The sequence below is a fragment of the Gymnoscopelus braueri genome, assembly GCF_963280865.1.
Source record: "Gymnoscopelus braueri genome assembly, chromosome: 2".
Lineage (NCBI taxonomy): Eukaryota > Metazoa > Chordata > Actinopteri > Myctophiformes > Myctophidae > Gymnoscopelus > Gymnoscopelus braueri.
This window is the reverse complement of record NC_137604.1, coordinates 28472976-28495614: the sequence shown is the minus strand read 5'-3', so window position 1 is coordinate 28495614 and position 22639 is coordinate 28472976. Positions and strand designations below refer to the sequence as shown.

General features: G+C 39.9%; 3 protein-coding genes across 3 annotated transcripts; 2 read left to right on the top strand and 1 right to left on the bottom strand.

The window, feature by feature from the left end:
- Positions 1-73: 73 nt before the first annotated feature.
- On the bottom strand, positions 74-2961 carry LOC308077557 (extracellular superoxide dismutase [Cu-Zn]-like). The gene is made up of 2 exons (XM_080418305.1): positions 2843-2961; positions 74-856 (listed from the first exon to the last, which is right to left on the bottom strand). The coding sequence occupies exons 1-2, from the start codon at positions 2854-2856 to the stop codon at positions 184-186; spliced, it is 687 nt and encodes a 228-aa protein (XP_080274431.1). The 5' UTR covers positions 2857-2961; the 3' UTR covers positions 74-183.
- A 1753-nt stretch (positions 2962-4714) lies between these two features.
- LOC308077346 (ATP-dependent RNA helicase DHX15) lies at positions 4715-15654 on the top strand. The gene is made up of 14 exons (XM_080417997.1): positions 4715-4882; positions 6941-7268; positions 7383-7576; positions 7670-7829; positions 8392-8610; positions 8988-9155; positions 9356-9442; positions 9799-9948; positions 10171-10279; positions 10393-10584; positions 12601-12723; positions 13535-13725; positions 14887-15056; positions 15201-15654. Exons 1-14 carry the CDS (start codon positions 4824-4826, stop codon positions 15316-15318), a joined length of 2268 nt encoding a protein of 755 aa, XP_080274123.1. The 5' UTR covers positions 4715-4823; the 3' UTR covers positions 15319-15654.
- Positions 15655-16548: 894 nt separating this feature from the next.
- LOC308077391 (uncharacterized protein) lies at positions 16549-21479 on the top strand. The gene is made up of 6 exons (XM_080418067.1): positions 16549-16770; positions 17158-17938; positions 18149-18323; positions 18724-18874; positions 19984-20168; positions 21081-21479. The coding sequence occupies exons 1-5, from the start codon at positions 16566-16568 to the stop codon at positions 20145-20147; spliced, it is 1476 nt and encodes a 491-aa protein (XP_080274193.1). The 5' UTR covers positions 16549-16565; the 3' UTR covers positions 20148-20168; positions 21081-21479.
- The last annotated feature ends 1160 nt before the right edge of the window (positions 21480-22639 follow it).

The following is a 22639-nucleotide window of genomic DNA, read 5'->3' as shown; positions in this document are numbered from 1 at the left end:
CAACCCCAGACTGGTTACTGCAGACTCGGTGTGAGACTCGTATTCAAGCTGTGATGAAATCATTTTCATTGAGAAAAGTTGCCAACTAAAATCTTTAATTTGCTTTGTTTTACATGAATGGTGCCTTGGTCATGTGACAGTATTGATTTCTCTGTAAGGGAATTATCGAACAACCTTATGAAATCACTTTTGAAGACTTGAGTTAGTATTATCTGTCTTCACTTCAATCTGCTCATAGAACCGATTCCAGAGGCTGGGTGAAACGATACCAATGACACAACAGGCAATTCTCCGTCCAGCATTCCCATGGAGTAGACTGCCACTATCACCACCCCGTCCTAAATCATCCACCTTTTCGTGGATAACCACTGCTCTTCCTAACGCTGACAGTTCCCCAAAGAGTGTTGCCTCACAGTCGATCATTTTATGGATTCTTCCCTGAACGGCGACAAAATTGCCAAAGTCTCCCGGATGACTAGGGTGAGACACCTTGTGTGGATTGTAGTGGCCACCAGTAGATTGACATCCCTGGCTTAGGTCTCCATACTGGTGAATGTGTATAGCTCTTGATGCTGGACTCTCACTGGGAAAGCCATTGAGATTGAAGAGGACTTTGAGTGTTCCCTGTGGATACTGCTGCTGAAAGAGCACATGTCCGTTCACCACCGGGAGGTCCTTCGGCAGCACTGAGTTGGGTATCATTTTGCAGGCTGCGTACAGGGTACCATTGTATTCTGCAACCTCTGGTGGAGCAGTTACTGTGTCAGTTTCAGTTGAGACACATACATGAAATCCTACCAGGATCATTAGCAGTGTTGGGTAGAAGAACAAAACAATCCACGATATATTCATTGACCTGAAAGAAATTAAACATCATTACCCAATTGTCATAAGAATGAGGTCACCCATCACGCATCTTATCTAGCTATATACATTTAATCTATGTAAATTATCTACCTATATGGCTTATCTATACCATGTATAGTGTGTGTGTGTGTGTGTGTGTGTGTGTGTGTGTGTGTGTGTGTGTGTGTGTGTGTGTGTGTGTGATACACGCTGTATAAGTAAATAACTAAGTACATAATTTTATCTATCCTTAAATCTATCATCCATGCTTCTCTATGACCAACATAGAGAAACATGAACAAAGTCTAATTATGATTACCGTGTTACTGGAATCATCCTTAACATTTGCAAAACAGTAAACTCATTTCTCAAAACAATTCATATACACCAACACAATAGATCACCTGCAAAAGCCTGTAACTTTTACAAAAATCCTTTAGTTTCTCTCTCAAAAGTATATATTTTTGTCAGTGTCTTCTGATCTACAAGCTTTTAGATCTGCTATTTTTGCCAAATGTTTGCCTATTATGACATGCCCGGATAAGGGATGCAAGGTGACAACTTCCCCTTCATTGGTGGAAGTCAAGACTCAGAGCAATTGATTATTAATTCATAAAAGAAAACTTTTAATATATAATGATAGATAATTTATAATTATAGTGTATTAGATTATGATTATTGTATTGTATCATTTTGGATAATTGCATAAAGTATGATGTATTTGCTCAGAAGGGACAGTTCTATAACTGCTGATATAAGATGTCCTTGCTCCCTGGCCTACTCTTTCTTACCCATGAAAGTTGTGGCTACAGTTTATCCATGATGCCTTAGCACAGACAGCCTTGCCACCAAGATGAGCCTTCGCCCCTGTTCATGTTGATATTATATTGTGGGGTGGGCTTAATGAAAGATAAACTGTCTGTTATATTGATGAACATTTTGTATTACCAGTAGAGAATATTGTTGATGCTGTACCACCTTGTCTCTCCTGTGCAAATAATTAAGTAAACCTGATTATTATTTAAGACTGACTCCATGTTACTTCTTTTTACGGTAATCCTTTTTGAAAGCATACTTTCCTGGTTTTTCCTAAGTTATCAATAAATATAGGAAATATGCTTTACAGATTATGACAACTCGTCCAACAATTTTTCATGCTGACATACAAATGCAATTAAAGGTGGTATTTTTTTGGGCAAAACTAAACGTCTTTTATCTTTTTGTTAGAAAGTACAAGCTCTATTAAGAAAGTAATCATGTATAGAGTGTTTGTTCAGTAACAGGGGTCTCTCTGTCTCTCCAGCTCGATACATTTTAGATGGGTCACCAATTTCATCCAATTAGGAGAGAAATAACCCATTTATCAGCTTCAATTGACAGTGTTCCAGTTCCAATCATGTCAGCTGCCAATATCATCCTGTTCTCTCTCCTGATTGGATGGAATTAGTATCCCCACCTGAAAATGTATTTTGTATTTACTGCACTGCAGAAGAGCTGGATTTGAACAAACAATCTATAGCAATGACTATCACAATACAGAGCTATTTAACACACCACCTTTAACTAATGCCTTTCATTTTTGGGGAACAAGACAGGGAACCAGTAGAGCCAACAACAGTATAGGAAACAGCAGACAATGTTTACATAATTAGCATGAATGTACCAAAATAGGCTATAATTGCAATCTGTTCAAAAGAATGACACATTTATTGTGGGTGCTGTTGGAGGTTCAACAATAGCCTAAGTTATCTGATATTTGAAATGTACAGAGTGTACAGTCCAAAGCAACTGAAAATGTAGGCCTAAAGTAGCTCTCACAATTGATAAAACTTTAGTTCACAAAAACATAAAATGCAATAAAGGAGTAGCTTGGTCCCATATGTTTCCCGTTGAATCCATCAATCCTTGTAACGCACAACACTTTCAGATCTACAAAACTGTAGGTATTGCTGTTTAATTCTGCCTAAAGGTGTATTCACTTGACGGGTCCACTAACCTGGATGACAGCATTATCAGATTGTAGGCTGGTTCACCGGCAGACTTGTATTTTTTTTTGTTTTTACCACAAGTTTAAGGCGATCACAGTGATTCTGTTCTGTTATGTAAGAAAAGAGGCGTAACAAAAGGGGGAGCTGAATTCTTCAGCGCAGCTGAGATGGGTGCGTTCGGAAATACAGCAATGAGCACACTGGCCAATACAAACTAATAGGCGAGTGGGCTCCGGTGCGCAATTTCCGAACGCACCCAGCCTATAGCCTACAGATCATAGTTGTTGCGGGGCGGGCCACTGATGGATTTGATGAAGAGTAGACTTGTTCTTCCAGTAAAACCGTTATGCTGCTCTATTGCTACATTCTGTCTGTGGCCTTACTATTATTGTTTCATATTAAGTAACTAGTTCATTCCATCCCACTGGAGTGGAGAGACACGAGAGAACTTCAAATAGAGTTACTGAAGCATTTAAAGAAACAGGATTTTTCAGGGAGTTCCAGGCAAAAGTAATTAATTCAGCACAAAAATATACATATGTCCTTAAATCGCCACATCTTTTCCGATGGGGTCAGCGGCCAAGGGGTCCTTGACAGAAAACGTCGTTTGAGAGCCCAACCACAAGAAAAAGCAGAATGTCAAAGAGAAGCAAGCGTCCGAATAAAACAAATAGTCAGGGGATATTTCAAAAATCTGGGAATAAATTCCTTACCAAGAAATGTATTCGCCAATGTGTTTGTAAAAGTGTCTAGTAACACATCTCATAAAGACTGATTTTTTTTTGCACCAAAACCACTCCTTGGGCTAAAAACGGCCAAAGCCAACCTTTTCCAGGTAATTTTTTTGTGTAAAAAGCCCATTGAGATTGGGCCATTTTTAGCCCAAGGAGTGGTTTTGGTGCAAAAAAAATGCTTCCAATGGATTCAGAATCATAAAAAAAAATTCGCAATTCGCAATTTTTTTCCCCCCCGCATAAGGTTATGGTGGGTACCCCAACTTTCAGCAGCTGTCAAAAAATCCCCTAGGGAAACTGCATTTCAGTCTTTGTGAGATGTGTCACTAGACACCTTTACAAACACATTGGTGAAGAAATGTCTTGGTAAGGAATTTATTCCCAGATATGACATTATTCTGATAATATTCCCTGACTAAAAACCAGTAGATGGTGTCGTTCTGCACATTCTCCCATGACTCTCCCTCGATTTGTAGGAAGTAGTTGATATTAGGACGTTCCTGCTGTGGTAGCAGCACTAGTGTTGCCAGGTCTGCTTATTATAAACGACTTTGGGCTTGTTTTTCTGTTAAGTTGCTTGTTGCGTTTTTTTGGGGCTTGTTTCTAAAGTGTATTTTGGGGCTTGTTTCCTAATGTTGAGAACCAGTGGTTCTCACACATTTTAATGTCAATGACCCCCAAATTATGTATTTGTCCGCGGACCCCCATCTGAAAATATTTTGTGCCAGTGAGTCACCCCCAAGATGTGTGTTCTTAAAAAGGTTTCAAAAATATTCCTAATCAAGACTTTCCCCCCTAATTTTTTGAAAATAGCAGTTCTACAACCTCACAACGCGTCGGATCGTAAAAGCTTGTAGATCGGCTATGTGGCGGCCTAGTCGCTTCTTTTGGGCTTGTTTTCATAGGGTGCAGCCACACATGATGGGATGGGATGGGATAGACGGGCGGAAGTCCCATACACACCCATGTTAAGTTTAAAACCGGAAGAACGGTCGCGATAACATGGGTGTGTATGGGACTTCCGCCCGTGTTACGACGGGAATCCCATCATGTGTGGCTGCACCCAGAGACGTGGTTGGTGGGTCAGGCTACCGTGACCTGGTTCCCTATTTCTCTCGCAAAGTCTGGCAACACTGGCTCGCAGCACCCAAAGGTTAACAGCTATCTATCCCAGTGGCTGAATGAATCCAGCCCCGGCAACAAACAATTAAATTATTAGATAGTGTAAAAGTCTACCCTCTTAACCCCAGATATCATGTCTAAACGACACCGTCTAGATCTGGGTGATGATTACTCCTCCACCAAGAAGAGTGGGTACGTCAAGTGCTGCTCTGTTTATACATAATGTGCCAGTTAGCTGTGATGGCTAGCTGATGCTAGCTAACTGTACAGAACGCCACCATAAGCCGACATTATCTTTAATTATTTCAGGATGTATTTCATACATGTAAACCTCACCTAACATGTGTACTTATCCCTGGATACTGTAACTGGCTTGCTAACGTTGATAACGCTCTTCCAAGTTTAGGTTTATTTATGTTATTAGCTAGCTTAACGTTAGCTAGCTATGCTAATAATGTCCCATAGAGCTAACGGAGTATCAACAGCTCAGCTGTGCCGCTAACGTTAGGTTCTGCGACTGGATACCTTACAGTCTATGCAGTACACACACGTGTGATGTGAGTTAGCTAAATGCTATTGGCATTAGCTGGTTTGATTGATGTACTTTTATTTAGTAAGACATGAGAATCACAGTAGCCTACATGGAAGTACAAATTCACAATACAAGGTCTACTAAACTGGAAGACTCATTAAGCACGTAGCTTTTTTAAGATGAGAAACCCATGCACTCAAATCATGATGACATATAGGAGACAGACAGATATACACACTACTATACAGAATGTCATACAATCAGCTTTCAGGTTACTGGTATGAAGAGAGAAAAAAATATATATACAAAAGAAGAAAATGAAAAAGGGTGGGGGGGGGGTAGGTTAAGACTTAGACAGGGGCCATTTTCGAATTGCAGCCTCCTGAAGGTGTATCTGTAGGGCAGTTTTGAAAGTGAGTAGGGTTTTACACTCCTTTACTCCTTTTGGTAGGGCATTCCACATTTTTGATGAATACCATGAGAACGAGTTCATTCCCTTAGTTGAGCCAAATCTGGGTTGAACATGATTTGTGGAGCTGCCTCTGGTGTTATGATCATCGACTGGTTGATTGATTGATGTACTTTATTTAGTAAGACATGAGAACATCAGTACATGGAAGTACAAATTCACAATACAAGGTCTACTAAACTGGAATGCTCATAAGCACTGAGCTTGTTTAAGATGAGATCCCCATGCACACAAATCATGATGATTAGATAGTTACTCTTGGATATATTTTGATGGTTAGTTACAAACATAAACACATAACTATAGAGCACCGAAGTCCTGACGTGACTCGTTCATCCCCAGGTTTGCGGAAGTAATTTCTCTATGGAGAATAACATTGGGTCATCTTAGAATCGTCTCATATAAGAATTGTGGTCCAAAAATAAACACCGCGTGTCGGCGTTATTGTCAGGGAGGAGGTTCTTTATCGTTTATGATAGTCAGTCACTTATATTTGATACAGTCTGTTTCTGGCGAAAATGTAACTAATTCGGCGGAAGTAACATTAGCGTTTTCTCACCGTCAGTTGATGCTTCATATCCATAAGAGTCAACACGCCGGGGTCATTTGTTTATTTTTGGAACACAGTTCTTATTTGACGCGATATTAAATACGTCTATGGGATTCAGAACGGGGGTGGAAAACTGCAAACCAGGTAGACAAACAAAGGATGTGTAAATGACGTCAGACTTCGGCGGTCTATAGCTTAGACTAAGATGTTAAGCTAGGTGCCAGTTCATTCACGTTTGCTAACATTGGCTTTTTTAGGGAAGTGTTAGCAGAGGATTTGATGAGCTGCAGATTATTCTCAGTCTTGCATACTGTAGCTTAGTTACGATTATTGCGGGCTAATTTCTATATTCTTTAAACCCATGAAGAATTAACTTGTAGTCGAGACCAGTGTAAAGCTTCTATCTACAGTCATTGTTATTTTATTTCCTCTTTGTGCATTTGTAAACATTGCGTAGAACAGCATCACAAGACGACATTACATAGATCATGGCAAAAAAACAACACATAGATCATGGCTATTGTTGATGTTCATTGACCATTGATTGAATACTTAACAGTTTGCAAAAAAGCACAGAGGTACAGTTTCATACAAAATGATGCTATAAGGATAACCCAAGAAAGCACTATGGCTTGTTTCCATTGGGGTCTTGTGTATTCAATTCATCGAAATTGAATTGGTCCACCTTGTCTTTGACAGGAGAGAAAGGGACCGTGACAGAGACCGTGAGGATCGCTCCAGGGACAAAGACCGGGACCGAGACAGAGACCGGGACATAAAGCCTTCCGGTGTTTCATCAGCCAACAGTGTGCCAGTGGGGCTAGTCATGGCACCTCTCAAACAGATGGCAGTGAACCAGCAGATCAACCCTTTCACCAACCTGCCACACACCCCACGCTACTATGAGATCCTGAAGAAGAGGTTACAACTGCCTGTGTGGGAGTACAAGGAAAGTTTCAACGACATCATCACACGTCGACAGAGCTTTGTGTTGGTTGGAGAGACAGGCTCTGGAAAAACAACACAGGTATGATGCACAATAAACATGCAGTTTTAATGCAAGGCTAAAACTGGACCACATACGCCTGAAAAGCACGGCAGCATCCAAAATGAGTCATAACCACCTGTGTGTTCTATTCAGATTCCTCAGTGGTGTGTGGACTTGTTGAAAGGGTTACCTGGTCCTAAGCGAACTGTAGCCTGTACGCAGCCTAGAAGAGTGGCCGCCATGAGCGTGGCTCAGAGGGTGGCAGATGAGATGGACGTAATGCTTGGACAAGAAGTTGGTTACTCAATTCGATTTGAGGACTGCAGCTCGGCCAAGACTATATTGAAGTAAGTGACTTTTGCCTTCAGTTGTGTGTCAAACATTTTCCTGATTGAGATGTAACTTGTGATTTGATGAAGTTTCATCTTTTCCTCTTGCAGGTACATGACAGATGGTATGTTGCTGAGGGAGGCCATGAATGACCCGTTGCTGGAGAGATATGGTGTGATCATTCTGGACGAGGCTCACGAGCGAACTCTTGCCACAGACATCCTGATGGGAGTCCTCAAGGAGGTGGTCCGACAGAGATCAGATCTGAAGGTGTTTATCTCTCCCGATAGACATATTCACTAATAGTTACACACCTTTTTGTTGCTTGCATTTTTTTATAATCAGGGCTGCAGAATTTGAACAATTTATTATCTCTGCCAGGTCTTGAGTCGGATTATGTTAATGAACGTATATACTGTATATTGTCAGCAATTTTTTTTGACCATACACGGTATGTAAGAGAACTTAAAATATCTGCTCCCAAACAAATGTATTTAAAGTGCAACGTCATTGACTGACATGGTCGAAACGTTGCACAATACATTTGTTTGGGAGCTTTAACCCATATTTTAAATTCTCTTTGATTCCTGCCTTGTTATCCAGAACCTGGCCTACATTCATGTACAAGATATGCACACAATTTCCTCATTGGACTATACAGTATATAGACAGTGAAAATAGTCAAACATTTGGCAAAAATATCACTTCTGCAAGTTCACAAATCGTCGCAAGCTAGCAGCTATTTTTGCTATTTGACATGCAATGAAGTATATAGGGTTTCAGTGGTTGAGAAGAAGAAGAGAAACAAATAATGTATTTTCTTTATGTTTAGGTAATAGTCATGAGTGCCACACTAGATGCTGGCAAATTCCAGGTGTACTTTGACAACTGTCCCCTGCTGACAATCCCTGGGCGTACACACCCTGTAGAGATTTTCTACACACCTGAGCCAGAGCGGGATTACCTTGAAGCAGCTATTCGCACTGTCATTCAGATCCACATGTGTGAGGAAGAGGAAGGTGACTGTCTTCTGTTCCTCACTGGTCAAGAGGTAATGCTTTATTTATACTTGTCCGTCTACCAAAAATAGCCGATGTAGCAATTTGAAAATAACATTTGAAAAGCAATTTGAAATTTATTTTTATATTTATTTCCAAAAATAGACAATCAACATTATTTCCAAAAATAGCAAATTTACAAGCTCACAAATAATGTAGGTGCGTGAAACCATGCGTATATCAAGCCCTTAAGATTCTGAAGTCCAATTAATGCTTCACACATGACTGTCGCTTGCAGAAAATATTTTCATAAGCGACACCGCTGTATGATGATAAATTAGACTACATGGCGTATGCTTATGCAGTGAGTCCAGAGACCTTCCTCAACAGCTGAACTGTCTGACTCTGAACCCAACTTTTGTTGTTGAAGGAAATTGATGAGGCCTGCAAACGGATCAAGCGTGAGGTGGATGACCTTGGACCTGATGTGGGAGACATCAAAATCATTCCACTGTACTCCACACTGCCACCACAGCAGCAACAAAGGATCTTTGAGCCTCCTCCTCCAAGGAAACCTAGCGGTGCAATAGGAAGAAAGGTAAATGAACTTAACTGGTCTTACTGCTTGCAATATTGACTAACCACTTGAACCCGGCCATCCATATTCTGGGGGAAACATTAGCCAAAAATTGCCAATCTACAAGCTCACGTCGCGACACGTTGTGAGCTTGTACATCGGCTGTACATTGGCAAAAAAAAAAAGAAGCAGCTAACAACCCATTACCTCTTCTTCTCAAGGTTGTGGTGTCAACAAACATAGCTGAGACTTCCCTGACAATTGATGGAGTCGTGTTTGTCATTGATCCTGGATTTGCAAAGCAAAAGGTAGGCAGGTTTGCAATTAATTATATTTGACTGTCACACCCTTTAACCTTTATTGCCTCTATTTACCTGTACAGTTCTGTGAAACAGATTTGTATGCAGATATGGTTTTGTGAAATGAATGTGAAGTGACCGGCTGTGCTTTTTGATACTGCCGTTGATGTATTTATATTTTTTATAGGACATCTTAAATCAGCAAGTCTTACCTAGATATCCCTTTCCATTTTACTACATAGTCTAAGCCTTTTTAATGTTTATTTTCCTAATAAAGATTTTGTTTTCCCCTCCCCCCATGTAAAGCGCTTTTGGGTACTTAGAAAAGCGCTATATAAATTTGAGATATTATTTGTGTTACACAGGTGTACAATCCTCGCATTAGAGTGGAGTCTTTGCTTGTCACAGCCATCAGTAAAGCCTCTGCTCAGCAGAGGGCAGGTCGAGCCGGCAGAACACGTCCAGGAAAGTGTTTCCGTCTCTACACAGAAAAGGCCTATAAAACAGAGATGCAGGTAAGTTACCAGAGTGTGAAATACATAAACTTTTCACCCTGTAAAGTTTAGACTTCGGTGAAAAAAGAAAGAAAAAAATGTGTATTTTGATTGATTTGTTCTTGGCATGGATATTATAATGCATAAGTGGTTTTGTTCATCTTTGGTAAATGTTTGTGGTAAAATTTTCAGACATATCGGATTCGGATACATTTAACAAACCTTGCCTCTTATCCTCTACAGGATAACACCTACCCTGAGATTCTACGGTCCAACTTGGGATCTGTTGTGTTGCAGTTGAAGAAGCTAGGTATTGATGACCTTGTGCACTTTGACTTCATGGACCCACCAGGTGAGGAATGATTTTCCATTATGATATAAAAAGGCTGTTGCATTGGCTATAAGCCCATACTCCTGGCTAGGCATGTTCCTTTCAACCGTCTCCTTCTCTCACCAATCTCCTAGCTCCTGAGACACTGATGCGGGCCCTTGAGTTGTTGAATTACCTGGCAGCCCTCAACGATGACGGTGACCTAACAGAGCTGGGCTCCATGATGGCAGAGTTTCCCTTAGACCCCCAGTTGGCAAAGATGGTCATTGCCAGCTGCGAGTTTAACTGCTCAAATGAGATCCTTTCCATTACTGCCATGCTGTCAGGTAATGCCCAGGATTGGGCTGACTTCCACCTTGCCTGCTCTAGTCTTTTGAGCCGCAGACATTGAAATCCTGAAAAGATTTGAGGATTGGCAGTTTTGCATGATCTGGATGCCTGGCTCTGCTGTATAACAGTTGACCCACAATTTTGGCCAAAATAGCAAATAATACTGTTTTCCTAGAGACATGCAGTTGAAAGTATTACAACTTCAGATTAGTGTTTAGTGATCTGGACAGTTCCTCAGTTGTATGGAATGAAGTGCATCCTGAGTTCAAGGAAAATTCTGATAGGAAATCTTTATTTGTATGACAACTATCAATTTGAGAGTTTTTTTTTTTTTTTATCTATAAAAACATTGCCTATGGTTTATGCAAAGTGCTTATTCAACTGAATATGTTTTTCCCTTGAGTCTTTCAGTCTTAAATCCGCCCCCAAAAAATGGGTAGGGCAGGCACCACTTTACTTTATCCATGAGTTTTTTTTATTCTCATTGATTGTTTTGTTTTTATGAATGCCTTGGGCTTAATATATATATATATATTTTTTCAAAATCTTTGAGTTTAAAGTCAGTCATCATTGTAAAACTTCCTATATCTACCTGTCATGTGTTGAGGGGGTGGGGGCACGATGGAGTGTCTGGCCAACAGAGTTATAAAGGGTGACACATTTTGTGTTGGGGAGACCGAACAAAGTTGTCAGGGCCTATATTTGTGTTGAGGGCCTGTTCAGTTTTAACCTTTCGTCCATATTTTAAAAAAATATATAAAAAAAGAAAAGCCTAGGCATGTCTAAAACACATCATATATTTTGGTCAATTTAGCATTGCTGAAGTGGGCTTTGTGAAGCAACTTGCACTGCATTAGGCCATGCCTGGCACATACAATGAAGAGTGCACAAGACCTAGTCGTTCACTCGCTTGTCAGAGATGTCAACACCCAAGTAATGCTCCTAGGAGTCTTTGAGGTATAAAGTGGGGGTTGGATGGATGTAGGGCGTCAATTTTGTCAGATGGATATCAGCCACCTTTGATAAAGGGTGAGAAACTTGTCAGTTTTCGCTTCAGTGGGTGGTTGGAGAAATGTGGAAACTGCTTTTGGAAAGAATGAAAATGTCGGCTGTTGGACAAGTTCTTTTTAATCTATTACACTTTGAGGGAGCAATCCATCTAGGGTCCTTGATTATAGCTAGCCTATAATTATGTTTGTCGGCTTGCTGTTTTTTTTGTGTTTTAATTTAATATACAGATCCATCTAAAAAATTATGAATATTGTGGAAAAGTTCATTTTTTTTAAATATAATTCAAAAGTGAAACTTTCATATATTCTTAAGATTCATCGCGCATAAAGTGAAATATTTCAAATGTTTTTTTGTTTTAATCTTGATGATTATAGCATACAGTTCATGAAAATCCTTATCTCACTTACCACAAAAAAAAAGGTTATCATTGACCATCTGAAAAGTATTTTTATTTATGCACGCATATGACCCTGGACTTGCTGTGGTTTTATGTCATCTAATATTTTGAGATATGAATTTCAGATTTTCGCGAGCTTAACGCTACAATCATCAATATTAAAACAAAAGGTTTGAAATATTTCACTTTATGCGCAATGAATCTAGTTTGTATGAAAAATTTCAAATTATATTGAAGAAGAAAATGAACTTTTCCACAATATTCTTTTTTTTTAAGATGTGACCTACATAAAAAAAAGAAAAAAGAAAGAACTTAAGGTATTGATGTTGTTGTCCCTAACTATTTCTAGTTGTGTGAAAACTTTTGTTTTGCAGATGTGGTTAATTGAAACACCCTTCTCCGAGCTAATAGGCAAATACTACACTGTTGGGAATGACCTTGAAAGACTGCAGACCCCCCCACCCCCTTTGATAGACCTTGTGGGCCTGCCCTGTCCCAACGATCTGTCGCGTGCCCTAGCATCATAGGCTTTACTTCACTGTTTATGAATGCTTGACTCATCCCTATGGGCGGCTTTGTTGGGGCCCATACCAACCTTGTCTAGTCCCACAGTGTTTTGTCCGGCCTACGGAGGCTAAGAAGGCAGCTGACGAGTCCAAGATGAGGTTTGCCCATATCGATGGGGATCACCTGACTCTGCTTAACGTCTACCATGCCTTCAAACAAAGTAAGCACACCAATACTCCTGGACGCAACTTTGGAACGTCTTTTTACAACCACAGAACTGCAAGATGAAGATCTAATCCATTCACAAGTCTATTGGCATTGCGAGATTATAACATAATAATGTTGATTTAACCACATGGCATCCCTGTGTTGGGCATGTCATGGGCAAAACATTTACAAATTGGGCTAATATTGAACTGAGAAGGGTTATTTTTTTACTAATTTGACTAAGTGTGCACGAATAATGATGATGTCTTCTATATATTATTATGTCTATAAATGTCTCGATTAATTGAATACACATGACCACAGTGGAAACGAGCCCCTAGGGCTTTTTGTGTTATCCTTTTAGCATCATTGTAAAATCGTACCACTGTTAGGGCTGTCACGATTACACATTTAAGTTGACGATTAATTGTCACTCAAATAATTTGCGATTAACTTGCAATTTAATTGTGCGTTTGGCATTGAACATTGGAACACATGAAGCCTTTTAGGTTGTAATCAAAAATTGCAAGAACTTATTGACATATTAAATAATTGTATACATTATGCAATTTTTTTTAAATAGCTGATCTACAAGCTGTATGCGTTGTAAGCTATTTCTGCTTTTTTTTATATATTTGAAAAGGTGTGAAAATTTTTCAATTTTCACGATTATGACTTATGCAAAAATAATTGCGACTATCTCAAATAATTGTGATTAGACGATTATGTAATAATTGTGACAGGCCTAACCACTGTATTATTTGCAAACTGTTAATAAAGTATTCGATCAGTCAATAGATTTTAATCCTATTTTTTTCCCCCAGACCATGAGGCCAACCAGTGGTGCTATGACAACTTTGTCAACTACCGTTCGTTGATGTCGGCTGACAATGTGCGGCAACAGCTGTCCAGGATCATGGACCGTTTTAACCTGCCCCGTCGGAGCACAGAGTTTACCAGCAGAGATTACTACATCAACATCCGTCGGGCGCTTTGCACTGGCTTCTTCATGCAGGTAAATGATGTCTTCAAACGCATCAGAGTAAAGTTCACAATAGTCTGCTTAATGACTGCATTGGGTGTGTGAATATGAATTATACCAGAAATCCTGGCATTCCCTCCACTTCACACAGTGAATTGCAGACATGACGCGTTGAGCTTGTAGATTTTGGCTGAATGTTCACCCCAGAATAGGGATGCTAGGGTTTACTGCACCAGTAAAATGTCTGCGTTGTGCATCCTTTCAGAACTAACCTTTGTTTGAGAAATAGAATACTAAACTAAAATAGCAAAACCTGCCCTTTTAAAAGCAGGATTTAGCTTTTTTGACTATTAGTACTTATATTATGCAACTGCACTATACGTTAGCAAAAATCGAGTGTTCTGTCTGCCAATAGACTGCTGTTAAAAGATAAAGACGAAATTGGGTGAAAATAATTCATGAAATGTATTTTGAGACGCATCGCTGTCACAGCTCTCATTTGCAAACTGCTTAGTCCCCCTGGCCTTTGGGCTAAACGATGATTAGTTGTGCAACGTGACTCGCACCAAAAATAGCTGATCTACAAGCTCACAACCATTGCAGCGCAACATGATGTGAGTTTGTAGATATTTTAGATGTTTCATTTCAGCTGCTATGTTGACAGTTTAGAGCAGCCTCACTGGCCAAGTGAGCAGCTCGAGCTCCGCTAGTCATTAATTGATCCGACTTTTTATTAACAAACCCCATCCCCCCTGATCATCAACAAGTTAAAATCAAATATTTCTCCAGAAAATTCAACTCCCAAGAAAACATTCGAAGGTCAGCCCTACTACCTACTTGGTGAAACACACCGGCATTAGGCGCAAACAAATCAGTCGGCTCCATATATGGAGAAGAAAGGGGTCATGTCCATATATGGGCATATACTGATGACATCAGGGAACTCCATATATGGGCATAAAAAGGACAAGGACTGACATACAGAGATAAACCAATATATGGGAATATTAGTCGGCTCTGCAGTGCGACTCTAAGTTGGTGAAATCATAGATTGTTTTTTCTTTAAGAATGTCTGGTCGTTGCCGAGCAGCCATTCCCAACAACTATTGGGTCCCAAGGGTTAATCATGAGTCTGTAAATTGAGTTTTAATTACAAATGTAATGTATAGCTTTTATTTGTTTTCTTTTTTGCAGGTGGCTCATTTGGAGCGCACTGGTCATTACCTCACAGTCAAAGACAACCAAGTTGTCCAACTACATCCTTCTACAGTCCTGGACCATAAGCCTGAGTGGGTGCTCTACAACGAGTTTGTCCTCACTACAAAGAATTACATTCGCACTTGCACAGATATCAAACCAGAATGGTATGCAACATTTATTTCATTCTTTGTATTACCCATTATGCTGGTACATGACTTCCATACAGTTTTAATATAAGTTTTTGGAAATGTTAAATGAAAAGAAATAAAAAGTGGTATTGTTTTTAATTTATATTCCTTTTGTTACAGGCTTGTGAAGATTGCCCCACAGTACTATGAAATGGGAAACTTTCCGCAGTGTGAGGCTAAAAGACAGCTGGAGCGAATTGTTGCCAAACTAGAGACCAAGGAGTATTCCCAATACTGAATGACGGGAGCGGAAAAGAAGTGTCCCGGAAAATAATTGCATATTATAGTTTTAGAATTTTCTGTCTGTTGTATCTCAATGTTTCAAATTTCAAGGTTTGATTTTTATATGAATATTTTGTTTGGCATTGGAATTTCCCCCCCCCCCCTTCATTCTTGTTAAATGTACCGCTAGATTAAATATCAGTGGCAAATATTAGGCTTCTTTGAAAAGGCTTTTCAAAAGAAATATTGTGAAGGTGTCGCCTAAATGTGGTTGACTTTCCTGTCGGAAATTGGTAAAATATGAAAGATTATGTCCTTGCCTTGTTTCTTTAATAAAGAAGCTTTGACTGAAGTTGTGTCCAATCAGTCTGCAAATATTAAGTATACAGTATCATTAGTTTTTATATTAAGTGATATGCAACTATCAAACGTATGCGTTCATTCCAGATATACATTTCAACATGCTACTCAATCTCTTATGGTGAATCATAAACATGTGTTGTAGATATTTTTGTAGATCATTTTCTAATCACTGGGTTTGACAGTGATGTTTAAATTGAAGCTTATAAATCCATTATTGAGCAAAGTAAATTGCCCAATAATGGTGATGTAGATTACAGTATTTGATCAAATACTTTTTACACTAAGGTGATGGTGTACTGTCTATATACGTTTTACAGGATATCTTTACACGTTTCTTAGAAAATAAAATTATGCGATGGCATGAGCAGGTGGTCACTCATCAGATGTGCTGATTGATCGTCTGAACCAGAAAAAAGGACAAAGGTCCAACCCATAAGTCATTTTCATCTGATGTAAACTGTTGCTTGTGGTTTCTATTTCCCTACGTCCACATTAAAAAGATTGGCTCTTCGGCACCACAGTGCCACTACAAGGACTTTGGTGTGCATAGTGCTTAACTGTTGCTAAACATTTGGAAATCATTGAAAATAAGATCATGTACACCTAATGTACCCCCTTATATCAACATATTCAGTAGTTTTTGGCTGATGGACATTACAAGTGCATCTGGAAGTCAAGACGCTGACAGACTTGCCAACATGCATCTAATGAGGCATCCACACTTCAAATAAAAAATAAAACTTTAGAGGATTAGTTGAGTAGAGATGTGTATTTTCACTTGTAACTGTCCAGCAGATGGTGTTTGTCTCATTACCCCACACGGATATAGAGAGGAAGGAACGCCCATATACGTCATATCTGGTATTAACGGGGTGAAAACACCAAACGCAACGAGCAACAATGCCGAAAAGCTGCTGTGTTACGTTCTGCACAACGAATAAGGTGAAAAATCCGGAACTAAAGTTTATACTTTTACCAAGAAAAGAGATAGAACCCATTAGAAGGACAAAGTGGCTGCAAGCCATCCGCCGAAAGGATCATTGTGGCCGCCTGTGGAACCCTAGTACAATGCATGTTTACGTCTGCAGTCTCCACTTTGTAACTGGTAAGTTTGAGAACCATCTTGTACCTGTATGAGTGACAAATATAACCTTATTGATGCTCTTGATTATTGATAGGTTAACGTTACTATCGTAGATGTATTTTATTTACATTTTTATGCATTTTCGTAGATACGAAAGTCAGACTCGATCAAATGCACCTACGATAGATAGTTGGCTAGGCTTCCATTGTATAATCGGTAGTTTACAAATGTAACACAAAGGGAACATTTGGTTATAAATGGTTACATTAACACTGAGGATTTTACTGTGTAGATAGCCGCAAGCAACTTAGATGCTAATGATTGCATCTAAGTTGCTTTTCCCTCCCTAAACCAATTGCTTATTAAGCTCCGTTTTCATTACCATGTTTTAAAACGGTCTTTCCGTAGGTTTGAAACATGAGGATAAAACGCATCCAGACTACACACCCTCGCTGTTCCCCAATAGAGGAACATCACAACCATCTGCAGCAACAAAAGTTCAAAGGGTGAACCGCTTCAACCGCAGGAGGAAACGTGAGCAAGTATTATTTATGAATCAGTCTAAAGCTGCCACACCCACTCCCACAGCCCAGCAAGCAACCTCAGTGCCTTCTCCAGAGCATCAAACACAACCTGAAGAATTGGCCCATTCAGAAGCCCCAGTCCCTCTTCAAGATGGTGCACACAATTTGGAGAAACAACTTCATGAGGAAATCTGCAGTCTAAGGAGAGAGAGGGATGAATTGGCCAGGCAGGTGGAACTGCTGAGATTCTCTGCAAACTGTGTGAGGGATGATGACACTGCATGTAAGACCATGACAGGCCTGTCATGGACACTGTTTGAGTCCCTGCATCAATTCCTGGTTCAATTCTTAAAGACAAGGGCACATGCACAGTTCAAGCTGCCAACAGAGGACCAGCTCTTTGTTACTTTGGTGAAACTGCGGCAGAACCCGTCAAACAGTTTGATGTGTCATGTATTGGGCCTGGCAGAAACTACCTATCTTGACATGTTCTCCCAATGGCTGGATGTAATGTACGCTAAACTGGCGTTTTTGATTGCCTGGCCTGAAAGAGAGTGTATCAGGGAAACAATACCAGCTCAAGTTCTTCTGCAGTACCCTAGACTGACTTCCATCATTGACTGCTTTGAGATTCGAATTGAAGACTCAAAGAAGCTGAAAACAAAGTCAGATATTCTTTCCTTCTAACAGCAATCCATGTTAGTTATAGAGCATTGAAACTGTTGTTTTTTCCTTCACTTTTTGAGTAATACTAAAAAAGTATTTTAAAAAAACAAACAAATAACAACCACACACTGTATTTGCTCTAGTTGTATTTATTTTATTTTAACCCATGCTCAGTATTACTAATTTGTTTTAAAAATCTTTCCTCACAGAGCAACAACTTACTCCAATTACAAAAACTGGACAACAGTCAAGTATTTCATCGCATGTCATCCTGCTGGTCAGATCACTTATCTCTCCAAAGGCTGGGGAGGGAGAGCATCAGATGTTCACATTGTAAGGAAGTCAGGCTTCCTGTCTAAGAACTACCACCATGCAGGAGATCAGGTAATAATTGTAACTTTCTATGTTCTATGCCATGGTGTACACTGGTGATTATGTTCAGTATACTGTTCATGATACAGACATTGCACCTTAATGCTTAATGCCTATATCATCAACCGTATATATTGGCTATGCTCATGCACCTTATGTCTAAACCTCATGTACATACTGCATGGATGGATATGCTATGTGAAAATATGTAGATACCTTTTTGTTTCTTTGGATTCTTTTTGTTCCCCTGCCTGCCCCCCCCACCCCCCTTTACTTTCTTTCTGGAAAACAACGATGGAGCTTGCACAGAAACGAATTTCACCCACTGTTTTACACCTGTAAACCTGTGCCACAATAAAGATGATTCTGATTCAGTGCGGTAACAGTAACATCTGTTGTGTTGTTGTTTAAGATTCTTGCAGACAGAGGCTTCACTTTGAAGGATGAATTTGCAGTTCTTGGTGCAGAACTAATAACTCAATCTTTCACAAGGGGACGAAAACAACCCTCAGCAGAAGATGTGGCACATTCTCGTTTGACTTCAAACATCAGAAATCGCATTGGTAAGTATTCATCATCATTATTATTATTATTGGTAAGTATTACCGTGTCAGCAGTCAGTTCTCCATTACATGTACATTATTGTCAAGGAAAAAATGACTGTACATTTTTTTAATGAATGACATTAGATGTTAATACCTAATAGTTTTATTGTAAACAAATTAACAAACTGTGTCCACAGCAGTATAGATGGGTTTCCGCGCGACGTCATCACAGAGCAGAGTGTGCGATCTGCGCATGCGGGAGGTAGAACGACCCGGAAGTGCCATTCACTCTATTGTTATTTTCGGGATTTAGATAGGCATAATGCTGCTATTATAGGCATAATAGGCATAATGCTGCTATTATATACAGACAGATCCAACTTCCGACAAATAATTTTTATTGAGTAAAGAAGATATTACAAACTGCATCATTTAATCTACTTTCATTAAACCCGGTGAAGACCATTTATTTTATCAATGTACACTGGCCAGAGATGCTGCGGGTAATAGCGCCCTCTACAGGCTCTTCCCTCCACTGCGCGCGCATCATCCTCTCATGTTTACTAACGGGAAACCCATCTATACACAACAGGATAGCACAATAAGGGCTGGGAGAAAAGGGTACATAAGTGCAATGAGGAAACAAGTGCAGATGCTACAGCATAGACCAGTACACTTTGTAGCAATAGTAACAGTAACTAACTGCTAAAACGGCAATTAGTCACAATAGTTGTCACGTCAACACAACATATGTGCAACATAACAAATGTGCAATATAACATCATAACAAAAGTGCAAGAACCTTTCATCTATATGGTTGCTGTCGGGCAGAAACCTTGTATCTCCATATTTCAACTTTTTGTGTTTTTTTTTAATTAATGCGCTACTTCACCATACAAGAGTGTCACACAAAAGAAGTGAAAATAGCAAATCTGCAAGCTCACAAGGAGTTGCGATCCTGCGACACGTTGTGAGCATGTAGATCGCTATGTTCACTATTTTAAAATGTTTTTAAAATAATAATTAAAAAAACGGTTTTGGACATACCAGGTTTCCAACCGACAGCAACGATATATAGAAGACTACAGTTTCTAGTGCCAACCCATTTTATTTTTGGTTATTTGCAGAGAGAGTGATCGGTGTCTTGAAGAATCGGTACCACATACTGGATGGCCCACTTCCACTGCGACTGGTGAAGAGACTGACAGATGAGAGACAGGAGAGAGGAGAAGCTTTAATCGACCGCATTGTACATGTCTGTGGGGCGTTAGTCAACATGTCTGGCAGCTGATGGCACTGATTAAATCTTAATGTAAGTATATACTAATTGTGACAATTTAGTATCTAGGCAAAATTCCCAACTTCAGCAGAAGTATGCACCTGGAATTTAATCTACAAGCCTAATTCCCCAAAAGTTGGGACATTGTGGAAAATGCTAATTAAATTAAATGTGATAATTATCGGGAACACTTTGTCAGTTGCTGCATCTACTAGTCCAAGTTAAGACTCTACCATACATAGAGAAAGCCATACATAAATAACATCCAGAAACGCCACAGACTTCTCTGGACCTGAGCTCATCTGAGATGGACTGAGGCAATGTGGGAAAGTGTGCTGTGGTCTGATGAGTTCACATTTCAAAATGGTTTTGGAAATTATGGAAGTTGTGTCCCCCGAGCTAAAGAGGAAAAGGACCATCCAATGTTGGTTTTTGGCCTTGTGCCTTATGTGCAGAGATTTCTCCAGATCTTTCTGAATCTTTTGATATTATGAACTGTAGATGGTGAAATCCCTTAATTGTTTGCAATTTTGTGTTGAGAAACGTTGTTCTTAAACTTTTGGACAATTTGCGCATGCAGTTGAAAGTGGTTAACCTGACCCCATTCTTGCTTGTGACTGAGCCTTTCAGGATACTCCTTTTACACCCAGTCATGATACTATCACTTGTTTCCAAATAACCTGTGGAATATTCCAGGTGTTTTCCTCAACTTTCCTGGTCTTTTGCTGCCCCTGTCCCAACTTTTTTTGAAAGGTGTTGATGGCATCACATTCAGAATTAGCATATATTTACAAAGATAAAGTTGATATGGTAAAACATGTCAAAAGGATTAGAATAAAACATTTTGTTATCAGATTTTCCACAACATCCCAACATTTTTGGAATTGGGTTTGTACAAAGTACTCATTCTGACTATACCACCATGTGTTGATTGACTGTCGCCAGGTCTCTGAAACTTCAGTGCTGCTCTGCTGCTGGGCATCCGTTCACCCCATCTCTTCTGTTAGCCGTGCCACCACCTTTTCTGCCTGATGTGCCACGACCGCTGCAGCTGGCAGTGACACCACCACCTCTGCTGCCCGATGTGCCTCCACCTCTTCTGCCCGATGTGCCACCACCTCTTCTGCCCGATGTGCCACCACCTCTTCTGCCCGATGTGCCACCTCTGCGGCTTTATGTGATACTAGTTGCATCACTAATGCCTGATAATAAGATCAATAATTTAACACAAAATGTAACCACCAAACATGCTTTTATTGATTTGAAAGTGATTTCAGCGCTTCCACAAAGCATTCAAACTATCATGTAATTACAAATAAAATATGTAAGTTACAGTAACAATGACATATTTGTTATCATTTTTACAAACTGATAGAAAATGAAACCACATACCTGTGCAACTTTCAGCTCCTGAAGTTTTGGAGAAAATGTTGTTGAGACAAACTTCTCATCTCTTGGGACCCTGAATATTACGCAGTCCTGAGGAGACCTGTGATGAAGTCAGCATATGCCTGCTTGGTGACGAACATCTGCATCTGGACCACCAAATAATTACAAATTGTACATGCAATAAGTAATATGTTTCTGTAAATAACAGGGCTTCCTTTCAGTTTGGCCTCCACACTTTGACCTGTACTGCATGGTTAGTGTAGTATATTTGGTACATATACAATTACATGCAATGCAAGCCTCTTGAAACGTACATGTACAACGCAATCATGTAGAACTGTATGTAGGGGGGAGAAACTAAAACACTTGCCTGTGTGTAGTAGTAACTATCCAAATGGGCAATGTCATTGCCCATTTGAAGGGACATTAAGTTTCCAGCACACCCTCACCACAGCAAGCACAGGACACAGCCATCGCATGAAACTCCCATGAATGCCATTGGCTGGCATATTTGGAAATCAGCCTTGCTCCAACAGCACACAGCTATATGTGTCAACAGCATCTTTTTCATGCTTTTCCCCCCAATTGAGCCACAGCTTATCCAGCGGCCTGTGTCTTCGCTGACAGATTTCACTGACTAACGTCTTATTAGGGTTTGCAGAAGTTCTCAGGACACAGTGTGCTATGGAGGCTGTAGTGCAACCAACCGGTCACATGATGCCTGATTGATGGTTGCTCTCTCCACCTCTACCTCATCTGCAGTCACTGCATGCTGGCTGAAGAACCATGGCTTCTTAGCTGGTTTGGTGAAATCTTTGAAGCTGTTCAAACCCACAGGTGCTTTGTCAGCCTGAGCCAGTATTTTCAGAAACACCTGCTGCTGTGAAACACTGGCTTGGGGCTTTTCTTTTCCTGTTTACTGGGGTGGTGTTTGTTGCCACTTTGTTGAATTCTAATCTAATACAAGCCTCTAGTTTGAATAGAACAGCAGCTGCATGGGAGCACAATTCACTGAGACTGAAAAAGGAAAAGGGATAAACATTGTTTTTGAAAATACAAATCATGAAATGCATAATGCTTAAGACGAGGGGTGTCATCTGGGGTCTCAGGGGATG

Bases quoted from the DNA above. Each gene is read 5' to 3' on its own strand.
- LOC308077391 (XM_080418067.1), top strand. From the start codon at position 16,566: ATGCCGAAAAGCTGCTGTGTTACGTTCTGCACAACGAATAAGGTGAAA. The intron at 16,771-17,157 runs GTAAGTTTGAGA...GTCTTTCCGTAG, and splicing joins CAGTCTCCACTTTGTAACTG to GTTTGAAACATGAGGATAAA. The intron at 18,875-19,983 runs GTAAGTATTCAT...GGTTATTTGCAG, and splicing joins AAACATCAGAAATCGCATTG to AGAGAGTGATCGGTGTCTTG.
- LOC308077346 (XM_080417997.1), top strand. From the start codon at position 4,824: ATGTCTAAACGACACCGTCTAGATCTGGGTGATGATTACTCCTCCACC. The intron at 9,443-9,798 runs GTAGGCAGGTTT...TGTGTTACACAG, and splicing joins CTGGATTTGCAAAGCAAAAG to GTGTACAATCCTCGCATTAG. The intron at 10,585-12,600 runs GTAATGCCCAGG...AACCTTGTCTAG, and splicing joins CATTACTGCCATGCTGTCAG to TCCCACAGTGTTTTGTCCGG.